General features: G+C 33.3%; 1 protein-coding gene across 1 annotated transcript in view; it reads right to left on the bottom strand.

Annotated features, from left to right (window-relative positions):
- ATRNL1 (attractin like 1) overlaps positions 1–13,138 on the bottom strand; it is a 762,129-nt gene that overhangs the window by 723,485 nt on the left and 25,506 nt on the right. The window contains exons 3-5 of the mRNA XM_072740185.1: positions 11,880–11,993; positions 6,752–6,880; positions 4,857–5,065 (exon numbers count right to left, since the gene is read on the bottom strand). Of these exons, the coding sequence (XP_072596286.1) occupies positions 4,857–5,065; positions 6,752–6,880; positions 11,880–11,993 (452 nt within the window). The remainder of the gene's footprint in view (positions 1–4,856; positions 5,066–6,751; positions 6,881–11,879; positions 11,994–13,138) is intronic.

The raw sequence follows: 13,138 nt of genomic DNA, 5'->3' as shown, positions 1-13,138 counted from the left end.
AAGCATATCCTGAAACATTTAAAAGGACTGGACAAGAGGATTAATAAGCAAGACATTCTGGAACAGGAAAGGAACATCACAGGAACAATTTTTAACTAGTTAAGTAACGGTCTTGCACATAAAGACGGTGGCCTATTTTTCATTTGATAAAATAGGGGAAAAGATGTCTTGTGTCATGGATTAAGGGGAAAAAAATCAGATGCTAAAGGCTACAGGTTTATTTTTTTAATCTGTCTACTCCCACCACCTAGTCCACATTGCAGTTTTTCAGAGTGGACATGAGAGAACTACTTACCCCATTCATTGTCAAATAAGGCAATAATCTACACTTAAAAATATTTACTTGGATTTTGTAATTGTTTGAGAGACTCCAATGATTTCAACCCCCTTCCCGGTTGGGAATATCTCTCATTGTGTGAGATTCAAAAACAGGATCCCTTCCCACTATATAAATCCGAAAAGTTAAATTCTCCATTTATACATCTCCAAGCAGCCAAGGTATGAAAAAGACCTATGGTTAGCCAAGTAGATGCCACTAAGCAGGACTTTGAATCCTCCCAAGTGATATAAAGCTGTTGGAACCATTTAGAATGCGTTCTAGCCATGCCTGAAGAATGTAGAATGCACAGGAAGGATGCCAGTGGTGGGATCCAGGGTCCAGTGGAATGACAGGAATATCCTAATCGAACATCCCTGTGCCTTCATCTTTCAGGTAGCTGTGAACCCACCCACATGGCTTTCTGTTGCCCCTGCCCCTTTCAACAAAGGTTCTTCCAGCCTTTCATCTCTCTTCAGAGCTATTAAGGATGCCTCTGTACTAGTTAGGGTACAGGTTAGGAGAACCAAAACTAAGTTGCTTAAATAAGCTAAAAGTTAATTTCTCCCTAATGAAACATTCTAGACCAAATAGGTAAGTAATACTGGCTATTCTAATTATGCCACCTACTACCATTTGGAAAGACCTCAATGATCTAAAAGTTCCACACAGCACTTCCACTCATGTCCTATTTACCTGAACTTAGTACAATAGCCATTCTAGCTGCGAGAATGGCTAAGAAATGTGCTATGTAGCTGGAAGGCCATCCTGAGCTAAAAACTCAGTGAATTCTATTACTAAAAAGAAGGGAAGAATGAATTCTGGGAGATAATGGTCTCTGCCATACTTTCCAAGAACTTTCTTTTCTGCTCTAGTAAGCCAGAACTGTTTCTGCTTAGAATCAAAGACTTCCAGTGATTCAGATTTTGTTTAATTTACATAAAAGAAACCTGGAGCCACTCTAATTAAGGAATTAATGGGATGGGGGGAGGGAAGCACCATAACTTGGAGACTGCTTCGTAAATTAATGTTATACTGTATTCTCTACATATGAACATAAACTCTATTTGTTATAACATGATTTTGATGTTTTTTAAAAATTCCTCATTTGGGGATGCCTGGTTGGTTCAGCAGTTGAGCATCTGCCTTTGGTTCAGAGTCCCAGGATCGAGTTCCGCATTGGGCTCCCCACATGGAGCCTGCTTCTCCCTTTCCTATGTCTCTGCCTCTTTCTCTCTGTGTCACTCATGAATAAATAAATAAAATCTTTTTTTAAAAAAATCCATCTGTTTCAATGTTTGGAAGCCATCGTAAAAGAAAACTGCTTTTTAACATTGCCTTTGCCCCAATAAATTTCATTCAGTGAAAATTATCACAAAAGCAGATGAGTCCACAGAGGTCCCTACCCTTTAAATAATCTATTTAATATGTATATATCATCCTTGACAACCATATATTATGACAAAATTACACAGTATACAACAAACTTGTGTGCTTTTCAACATGCTACTTAGTATTTTCTTTATTCTTTACTGTCTCAGCTTTTGGGTTTTCTAAGTCTTTTCTACAGGAAAGGGGGGACAGTTGACATTGATGGTGCCATCTACGATTAAAACAGACTCCTGTGGGGAAAAAAAAAAAAACAGACTCCTGTGTAATTTGGAAAAATTACTCAAGCAGTAAAAAAAAAAAAAAAATGACAGCAGATGATTAAGGAGGAAAGAAGAGAAAGTTAAGGGAGGAAAAAGTATGGTTCAAACTGATTAAGGAGGAAAGAAGAGAAAGTTAAGGGAGGAAAAAGTATGGTGATGGCTGAGCACAAGTCTTCAGAGGTGCCCATAAAAAACTAAATGAGAAAAGAAGGAGACATGAAGACCAGGTGGGATAAGCACCACAGAAAAGTTAGGAAGGGAATTCAAGACCTAACATAAAGCTGGGCTTCCCCTCCGCATTCATCGTCTTTAATAAAATCTTGGTTTCTAAAAAGTAATAGTAATTTTTCTTATACTAGCATAAAATCAGAGTAAGTAAAATTAACCATCATAAAAGAATAAAATATAATGGAAGTAGCAATAATCTGTTATTTTTAACCCAAAGAATCTAATTCCAAACAACACAGTACAAAAAACTGCCAGATTTTGAATCTCACAGATTGCTTCCTCAGCTCTCATTTTTAAATATCTCAAGTTCTTTGATCATTCCACAGATGTCCTAGAAACAAATCTCTCTCTCTCTCTCATTTTCCCCTCAATGATTCCTCCCCAATTCATATATCTGAAATAGAAACATCATTTTCCCCTCATGTTCTGGTAAGAATCCTAGCTAGTTTAAGCTATACTGCCTTAAATAAAGAATCAAGGATCAGGTTTGAAGCTTAAGGGAACCAATATGTACATCATTTATCATGAAAGAAGCACAGTATCACTTGCACCAAGCACTCCACCATAAAACATTCACATCAATTCAGAGATCAATTCTGTAACTATTAAGAATAGTGGCATAAAAATGTATCTGATTTCTGTACATTTTACATTTATAAAAAAGATATGTATAAAAATATACACGTTTGTGTGGATATACATATGAAACTATTCATATTATCACTTTCCTTTATTTTTTTAAAGACTTTATTTATTTATTCACGAGAAACACAGAGAGAGAGAGAGAGAAACAGAGACACAGGCAGAGGGAGAAGCAGGCTCCATGCAGGGAGCCCAACGTGGGACTCGATCCCGGGTCTCCAGGATCATGCCCTGGGCTGAAGGCAGCGCTAAACCGCTGAGCCACTCGGGCTGCCCTATCACTTTCCTTTAAAAGTGAACATACTTTCCCCCCAAAAAAGTGAATACACCCAGCATTTGGGTATATTCCATTTCCAACTGCTTATAGACATATATAAGAGTCAGGAATTTTTTTTAACTTGAGACACTACTGACAAAAATAAAATGTGAACGGCCAACAAAAGTAAAAAAACAGAAGAGAACATCTGAGGCAGATATTATAAATCCCTAGAAAATAAAGCATTTTAAAGAAGGACTAGTAAAAAGAAAAAAGTAAAGAATAAAAAAGGACAGAGATGTTTATAGAGAATAGCATACAAATGCATTCCTCTTTTCCTTTCAAAACTGTTGAAATAAGATGAAGATGACAGCAACTGAAGACTACTTTGAAAAACCTTATGTGTATAAGCTATCCTTCTATTTCTCAGGCTTTAATTTAAATATATTTCTGATGTATCTTTCTCTCCATAGAAAAGAACATTATTTTAGTTTCAAGACTAAAATGAAAAAAAATTGGTGTATTGAGGCACTTTTTAGAAGGTCACAAACTATTAAAATAGCCATTTAATAAAATATATGCTCCAATAATTAAAGAAAATAGAGAACTCTGTATCTGTCATAATCATAATAGGTAATCAAATTCAATTCAGTAAGAAATCACTGGTATTTTGTGTCAGAGTAATATTTTTAATGCGATAACATAGGTTTAAGATGGGCATAATCTATACAAAGCCTAAAATAATTCCTCTAAACAAGTATACTCAGTAACTCAGCATACTCAGTAACATTTTTTTTAAGTCATCTTTAAAGAATGATGAATACAACCACATGAGGGGCACATTCTCTTTCATTTTTGCTTTGGTCTAACAGGACCTACTGCTACTACTGCTATCCTGTACTAAAACAACACATGATCATGTAACTTTGGATTACGTATTTCTTGAGTCAAAGTTACCTCAATCAACAGGATTGGCATGCTGGCACAAAGCTAGGTCTCAATATGTAAGTATAATTAACAAAAAGTAAGCTCTGGATATGTAAGCATATGGATAACTAGATGTATCTCTTCATTTAATTCCACAATGACAAAATTCATGATTTTATACCCAAATATTTAAGTAAGCTAAAACTCTTCAATGTAATCTAAAACTAATATTTAATCACAGATATGGATAAAAACTGTTTAGAAATTCTCCTCCAGGAACCTTACTTTTGCAATAAGCAGCTGAAATCCTTAATATTAATTCTAAATTAGTTTAATCCTTAATGAAATCTTTTACTTTTAAAAATATTCTGTTCTTAAAAAAAAAAAAAAAAAAAAATTCTGTTCTTTTAAAAATAGCCACAAGAGGTCAGTCTTTCCTAAGATATGTTTAACATACTGCAGTACCATAGAAGACCAGTATTTTTGCAGTATACTATATTATCCATTATAAATCAAATTTGAATGCAACATGCATTAAAGTCAGTCAAGTCATCAAACCTTTCAGGATTCAACCAAAAATTATAGATCATATTGATCACAAACCCACTATTTTAAAAGATCACCAAATCTAATTTCACTTGATTGTCAAAACAGGGTGTAGACTAAATCTTTACAAATTCCAGTTGTGAAGAAACAAACTATTAAGAAGTTGATTGTTCATCTGAAATTCTAAAAATAAAGTACGTGAGATTTGGCTGTGCAAACAAAGGAGTATAGAATTTCTTTTAATCTTATTAGAAATATGAATCATTGTTGCAAAAAGCAACATCCTTACCTTGCCAACTATCATTGCAGACACACAATTTTTCTCCCGTTAGGTCGCAGTAACCATGATCAGGACTGCCACAATTGGCTTTACAGTAAGGGATATCACAAGCTTCACCCTTCCAGTATTTATCACATTCACAGTATACTTGACTTGGAACAGAAATACTCGTCGTACACTTCCCATGACCAGAGCAATTGTTAGGACAAGAATTGATTCTGTAAAATATAATTCATATATATTCAAATTCAAGGTAATTACAGAAGAATTTTGGTTGATATTTTGTAAACTTTACCACTTTTATGCTGTTTTATGTGCTCTGTTAACACAATTTCACAATGTGGCTTCAATGCTTTACTCTGTATCCTTTTGTCCCTAATGCAATTCACTTAATATTTATTTGCAATTGATCTTAATTCATTCAGGGAGTTTACTTTGTCACCCAGACTTCAAACTTCAAAGGACTACACACTCCATATTTGCATAATCTATACAGTTCCAAACACAATGTTTTATAAAGACTTAGTATTCAAAGTGTTTTGAATATACATTTTACAGAAAATAATTAAATTCATGAATACCTGAAACTACATGAAGAGCCAAGATATAACCTAGTTATATAATATTATTTAAATAGCATGTTATCATTTATATACTATCATAGAAGAAAAGGGATAATTATCAAATTTTATTTTAAAGCCTTTTAACCAATTATATTCTACTATATACTTATTCTTCCTCGCATACATGCTTGAGATAAAATAAATCCTAAACAACTTGCTGATTTCAAATTCTAACAATCTAAAGATACTTAGAGGGATACCTGGGTGGCTCAGCGGTTGAGCGTCTACCTTAGGCTCAGGGCATAATCCCAGGATCTGGGATCAAGTCCCATATCCAGCTCCTTGAAGGAAGCCTGCTTCTCCCTCTGCCTGTGTCTCCCTCTCTCTCTCTCTGTCTCTCTCTCTCTCTCTCATGAATAAACAAAATCTTAAAAAAAAAAATACTTAGAATATTTTATTTATGATGGAAAATTCTCTCGTTATATTCTACATTCCTGAAAAAAAGGAAAAAGAGAAGTGTATCAAGTTCCTCTGTGGTCATTCCTGTGAAAGCAGCTGACATCATCTCTGATTCCTTCACTACACCATGGGACTTCCAGACATAAAAGTTTATATAAACTGCCAGACACATAATAGATTCTTAATAAAAATTATTTTTCTTCTTTTAGAGGAGACAGTGGTATATCCATCTACCTTACCTTAAGCCTCAATTTCCTCATATGAAAAATGGGAAAAATACCCATTTGACAGAATTGTTGTAAAGAAAATCAAAGAACATAATGTACACAGAGTATCCAGTACTGTCTCTGGAGAACAGAAAGACAAAACAAAGGCAGTTCACATACCCATCTTCAAATTAGGAGTACAATACCTTCAAGCAGAGACACAGATGAAGACTCCCATTAATCCCACATCTGCTACCACAAGTAAGGTTACTCTAGTTTATGCTTCTTTATTTAATCATTTACTAACAATTTTAAATTTTTTTAATTAATTTATTTATTTTAAGATTTTATTTATTTATTAGAGACACAGAGAGAGGGGGAGAGAGAGGCAGAGACACCAGCAGAGGGAGAAGCAAGCTCCACGCAGGGTGCCTGATGTGGGACTCGATCCCAGGACTCCAGGATCATGCCCTGAGTTGAGGCAAAATTTAAATTTTATAATGAAATGTCAACCAAACTTGCTACCATAAAGTCCTGACACTTAGAAAACAAGCTTAGAGACAGTACTTTACAGCATATGATTGAGATTTTTATCCTGTTTTAATCCTATAATTTTGAAATTTACCACACTAGCTTGCTCCTCACAAAGAAGATATCTATAAAAACAAATACTTACGAATAAAAAATGTTGAAACCAGTTAGATTATATGCAGCATCACTAAAAAAATGTAACAGTGCGTAGCCAGATGTTGTAACAACTTCAGGCACAGTTTCATTTCCCCTGATTTCAGGGACTATTAAACCACTGTAAGAGAGCAAAATCGAATGTAATATATATTAATACACATATGACTGTTAATCACATTAAAATTTACTCAAAAATACCCTTGTCAGCATCCCTAAATATAACAGAATAAGCAACTAGAATGATCAGTCTAAAAAAAGGTCCTCTCCATCTTCCACCCAATTGGTCCTCCTACTGCTGCCAATGGATGAACATGTGCTCTCATGCCACGACCCTCCTTTCCTTCCTTCATACCATGTGCACTGCAGCATCCCATTTCTCACTTTATCCTGCTATCCATTCTGTTATAATACCACGGGGTGATCTCTTAACTTACGTGTAAACCATCTCTTAAAGCCACCATATAGCCTCACTCTATTCCTCTGGTTGCAAATTCTAATGAAGCTAAGAGAACACTCCACAGCAGCAAAGTGATTACAGTGGCATTCTAGTTAAACTTATACACCTCCAGGACACTAATCTAGGTATTTTAGGTCATCTAAAAATATATATTATTTACATTTCTTTCAAATTTTGCATACTTATACAAATTAAATTAATATTCCAAAGGACACTTCAGCCCATACATACACAAAAGAAAACTAATGGTGGGAGTGGGGAGATTTAACATGCAAGAGGTTTGGGGCGGTAACCAGTTAGTAATTGGTACTTTCCCCTTTTTCAATCTCCTATTCATGAGGAAATATTACATATCTTCATTTACTTATACCATACTACTCTCTCTAAATCTGTAAAACATGAAAGCAAGCTGCTAACAAATTACATTACTCGTAATAGTCCATTCCTTTAGGCAGTGTTAAATTTCCGTGTAGGCATCACCAGGAGTTGAATTCTCTCATTCAAATCATATTTAACAGAACGATATGAAATAGTCAAATAATTTATTTTACAAACATATTCTCAAAGCAAACAATAAGTAATCAAATCTTCATGTTTTCCTAATTATTACTGCATCTACTAATTTACGTTTGTGAAGGAACAAAAAATCTTAAAAGAGGACTATCAGAAGAATTCAAATTTTCTATAATATGAGTCTTAGGTATATTTTTCATTATAGTGAAATTACTTGAAGTAAGTACATTGCTAAAAATAATATTCCCAGGTCTTTATAATAGATATACAATATCTATTTATAATATTATATATAACTAATATATAAATATATCTGTCATATTTTTATATTTTTATATATTATAATTTATATATATATATAAATTAATTTCTCTAAAACAAAGAATAGATTTCTTTACTGGTTATTTATAAGTTTTCTAAAAAAGAATATTTTAAAAATAAAAGAATTTTAAATAAATTGTTTATTTTTTAAAATAAACTTTAAAAAAGAAGGTTTTCATATCTTGTATGACATATCAAGCAATTTGGACCAACTAACCCCACCACTGAAGTCAACTAGAAAAATGACAAATTACATAAAAACCAAAAAAATTAATTTGAATGGAATTGGAGAATTAAGAAGATGGTGAGCCCAGGTACTGGAGTCATTTCTCCTTATGGGCATTTGCTGGTTTCAAAGTTGGAGATGAAGTCTAAAATTTAAGAAACTGGGTTGTTTTACAGAGCTAGGAGAAAAGTGGAACCCAGGTTCCTCGCTCTGACCTGGGACCCCAAAGACTATAAGTAAAAGTGAACTAGTAAAAGACCAGCCCTCTAGGAGATTGCACTGCAGCTTGTGTGTGAATCACCCCAATATCTAAATTCAGTTGACTGGATTGCTAGTGTCTTCAGGCACTCTCCATAGGAATATATTATCTTTCCAGGCCCCAAATTATTACATGTGATTTTACAAACATGCAATACAACAAACAGTTGTCCGCACACAATAAAACAGTAACACTTCTCTATCTGTATCCATTCTCCACATTCTAAAGTCTTGCCTATAGAAGAAAGCTCAATTCCCTTAGTGTGGTATACAGTGATTAAAGATTAAAAAACCAGACTTATTAGTCTGACTACATTACTTACTAGGTAGGCAACTTTGAGCCACTCACTGAATCTCTCTGTGCCTCAATTCCCCATTTATGAATGGAGAATTTATAAACTTCTTGGCAGTAATAATCCTTAACTAAAGGAATACTGTACAGATTAAAGGAGTTAATATATATAAAGAACGCTTGCTTGCATACTGCCTGGTACATAATAAGCATTTGGGAGATGTACTGATTACTGCTTATTGGGTAATCTGGCTCCTACCAATCCCTTCACATTTCCTATGATCAAATTACTCACAACTACTTATATTAGCCTGAAACATAATGCTCTTAAATGTGTCTATGCCTTTATACATGTTTTTTCTACCAAGAATGTCCCATCTGGCCCCCATACTTTGCCTATTATTCTTCTACCTATGATGAAATTCACCATGAAGAATTAGTTACTTCTAAAATCATACCAAAAAAAATGTTTTTAAATAAAATAAAATCATATACCACTCTTTTCATAACCTGATTATAATACTTACTGTGCTGAGTAAAAAATTCTGTGTGCATGCTGCCACCAGCGCCTAACCGCTGTGTACTGATACAGACTCCAAATCCTTGGAAGTTTCCAAGTGATAGGAGTCTTCTTTATTCATGGGGAGCTCTGATGTTTATGCTAGTGAGGTGACTCAGGGTGGAGCTGGCCACAGCAGAAAGACCAATCATACAATTAAAGGGTTGAGGCTTTGAGCCACAAGAAATCAATCCAACTTCCAGAGAGAGGAGGGCGACTAGAGACTGAGTTCGAACTTGTGGCCAGTGATTGAATCAATCATGCCTATATAATGAAACCCCAACAAAAACTCTGGGCACCTGTAGCTCAGGTAAGCTTCTTGGATGATGATACACATTGGTGTGCTGAGAAGGTAACACATCCCAAGGACAAAAAAGTTGTTTGTGATCCTCCCAGATCTCATTCTATATATGTCTGTTCATTTGGCTGGTAATTATCTTTCTCCTTTATCTTAAAACTATAATCATAAGCATAGTGTTTGCCTGAGTTCTGTGAGTCATTTTAGTGAATTATTGCACCTGAATGGATGGTGGGTACCCCTAAATCCGTAGCCAGCTAGTCAGAAGCGTGGGTAGGACCTGAGGATCTCTAAACTTGAAGCTGGTGTCTGAATTAAGGGCAGTCCTATGGAGGGCTGTACACTCAAGCAGTGAAGTCTGGCCCAACTCTAGGTAGCTCGTGTGTGAATTCATTGCAATGCCTGATCATATTCCTTACTATATCCTCCAGGCTTATGATAGTCTCTGGAACTGAGAAAGTTATCACATATTTGCTGAATAAAGTACATTTACATAATTGGAATCATTCAAACACTTAGATTCTGAATTCATAGTATACAGGCTTTTAGATCAGAAGACTGTCATGTCCTAATCCTGGCTCCATCATCTATTAGAAGTAAAACAATTCCCCTGAGTCTCAATTTTCTCAGCTATAAAATGGGGATAACAGCACTTCTTCCACAAGATCCTTGTGAGAATTAGATAACATTTAAACTGCCTAGTACATTGCTTAGCTCAAGTGGATACTCAGTAAACATCTTCCATCTCTTTCAAGATAGCTAATAGGAGCACTTGCTAACAAAAAGTCACTGGTTCCATCTTCACAGACATATACTAAATTCCATCCTGCTAATTATCTTACAAAGTTTCCTTTACTACCAAAAAAGCACTGGTAAGAGTGTTAATGGATTACTGTTAATTAATGCAAAGTCGTTACAAGTATGAACAAAACAAATGGAAAGGCACACATCTAAATGACAGTCAACAGTATCATAAAAATAGAATAACGATAGCTGAGTAAAATCTAAATTGCTAAAAATTAATGTATGAACCCAGAATCTTACCTAATTGTTACTATGAATTATCTTACAATATAATTATTCGTAAGACTATTCCATTTTCTACCTATTGTCCTTGGATAAAGGGGTATTTGTGGCAACCCTTTAAATAATTTTCAGACAACTCAAAAATTAAATTCTGAAAGTCTTTAGAGTAATAGCCATAATACTATTGCTATGAATGTGTCTAAGATGCTAAAGAGTCACTGTGAGATATTCATTCAGAAATACAAGTCCTTACATGTCTATCCAAAAAAATAATAGTCTACATTCCTGGTAAACAGAGTAGTTGCAACATAAATAAAAAGAAAAAAGAAAATTTAAAAATTTGAAGGGAACAATAAGCTTTTATCTTTCATTTAAATTTTTAACAGTAACAGAACATATAAGCAGTACTACGGATATAAGAAATATAAGAATAAATAAATCAGTAACTTGGTCAACAATCATGTTAGTTAATTGTATTCAAAATCAACACTGATCACCACAATCCTAATTTTTCCTATGTCAAATATATTTTCTCCTATTCATAAAACATTTTATAATAATTTATATTACTTACATAGAAAAGATTTTTAAATTGATATTGAAAATGCTGTAATTTTAAAATTTAAATCTGACTGCCTGACTACTAACATAAGTATTTTGAAAGAACAAAGACTCCCAAATTTTGAGAACTGAAACATACCCATTATTAAACCATTACATAAAGTGTAACTTAACTTTCTATTTACAGAATTGGAAATTTTATCATTTCACTAAAATAAAAAGACAACTATAGAAAACATACACATCTTTATTTCTTTGTCATCTAGAACTCATATTAATCTGTCTAATAGGTAGCTCTGAAAACATATTCACATCATTTTAAAAGAATAAACTATATGTGGCAAGAATAAAGGATACTTTTTAGGAAATCTACATTTCTGAAATGAGTACTCATTTATCTTTACTAAATCAAAATTTACACTATTATATATACACCTAAGTTGATAGTCACAATATGCAACATAGTATTATAACATCTCTGAAACTTAGCAATCAGTATCTCTGCTAAATTTATTTTAAAGCCCAGAGTAGTATATATTTAAAATTAATAAATTACACTTATTCCTCTACTACTGTCAATTCACCAATTAAAACACAATTACTCACCTAAGAACTGCTATTAAAGGTGCATATATTGAATCTCCATCATAAACATACATATGATCCCAGCTACATTCTGTTGCAAAATGATTGAATCTTAATCTTAACACTGCATTTGGACTGAAAAAAAATATTAAGATGTTTAAATTCATATGTAATATTCAAAGCAGAGTCGGAAAAAATTTTGAGTACTGTATTAAAAACCTATTTACAAAAAACAAATTAAAAAATTTTAAAAAACCGATTTACAAAAAAATTTTCTATTTATTATTAAGTTACAGATAAAGAGTATTATATACATTATAAAAATGAGGGACACCTGGCTGGCTCAGTCAGAAGAGCATATAACTCTTGATCTCAAGGTTGTGAATTTGAACTCCAAGTAGGGTGTAGAAATTACTTAAATAAAATTTTAAAAATAAATCAAATGTAAAAATGACATGCAACTTCAAAATCTATTAACAAACTGTATATATAAATCACCATTTTCTAAAACTTTAGTCAGCAGTAAATGTTCTATGCCTTGATTAAGATGGACATTACACAGATTGTATATATTACTGGAGCTATGTTGAACTGTACACTTAACATGAATTTTATTGTATACAAATTAAACTTAAATGAAGTTGATTTTTAAAATTCAACACTCAATAAGTAACATCTCGTATTTCTACATAATACTTATTAGCTAAAGGCCCTACTATGGTCTTGAAATTTTAATCAAAAGGTCTCAGTAGGATATATTATTAACAAATAAATAAGATGAAAAAAAAGGGTGGGGGACACTTGGCTGGCTCAGTTGGTAGAGCATGTAGCTTGGGGTCATGAGTTCAATCCCCATGTTGGACATAGAGATTACTTAAAAAACAACAAACAAACAAGACAAAAATAAACAAAATGAAACTATCAATGTACAGGAAATTAATAATTTCTAAAAACCTATCTAAATAACCTTCCCCAAAAATAACATTTTCCAAATACACTCTTTAAGAACCATAAAATAACTTGTATCAATTCATTTATGATCTATTCACAGTATGTTTAAATAGATCAATCCAAACTCAGGCCCTAATTACTGAAAAAAGCTCCTAAAAGTATAATTAACTCTCTCTTACAAAATGTTCTTTTTAAATACCCTTATAACTAAAATACTGAAGAGTATAAACCAATGGCATAATTCAGCATGGAATATTTTTATCTTCTCTATGGCATCTTCAAATTCCATAACAAGATGTTTAAAGTAAGCCAAAAACGTCTACTTACTG

This window comes from Vulpes vulpes, chromosome 15 (genome assembly GCF_048418805.1).
Source record: "Vulpes vulpes isolate BD-2025 chromosome 15, VulVul3, whole genome shotgun sequence".
Classification (NCBI taxonomy): Eukaryota; Metazoa; Chordata; class Mammalia; order Carnivora; family Canidae; genus Vulpes; species Vulpes vulpes.
Note: the sequence above shows the minus strand (reverse complement) of the source record. Positions and strands in the feature narration are given on the sequence as shown.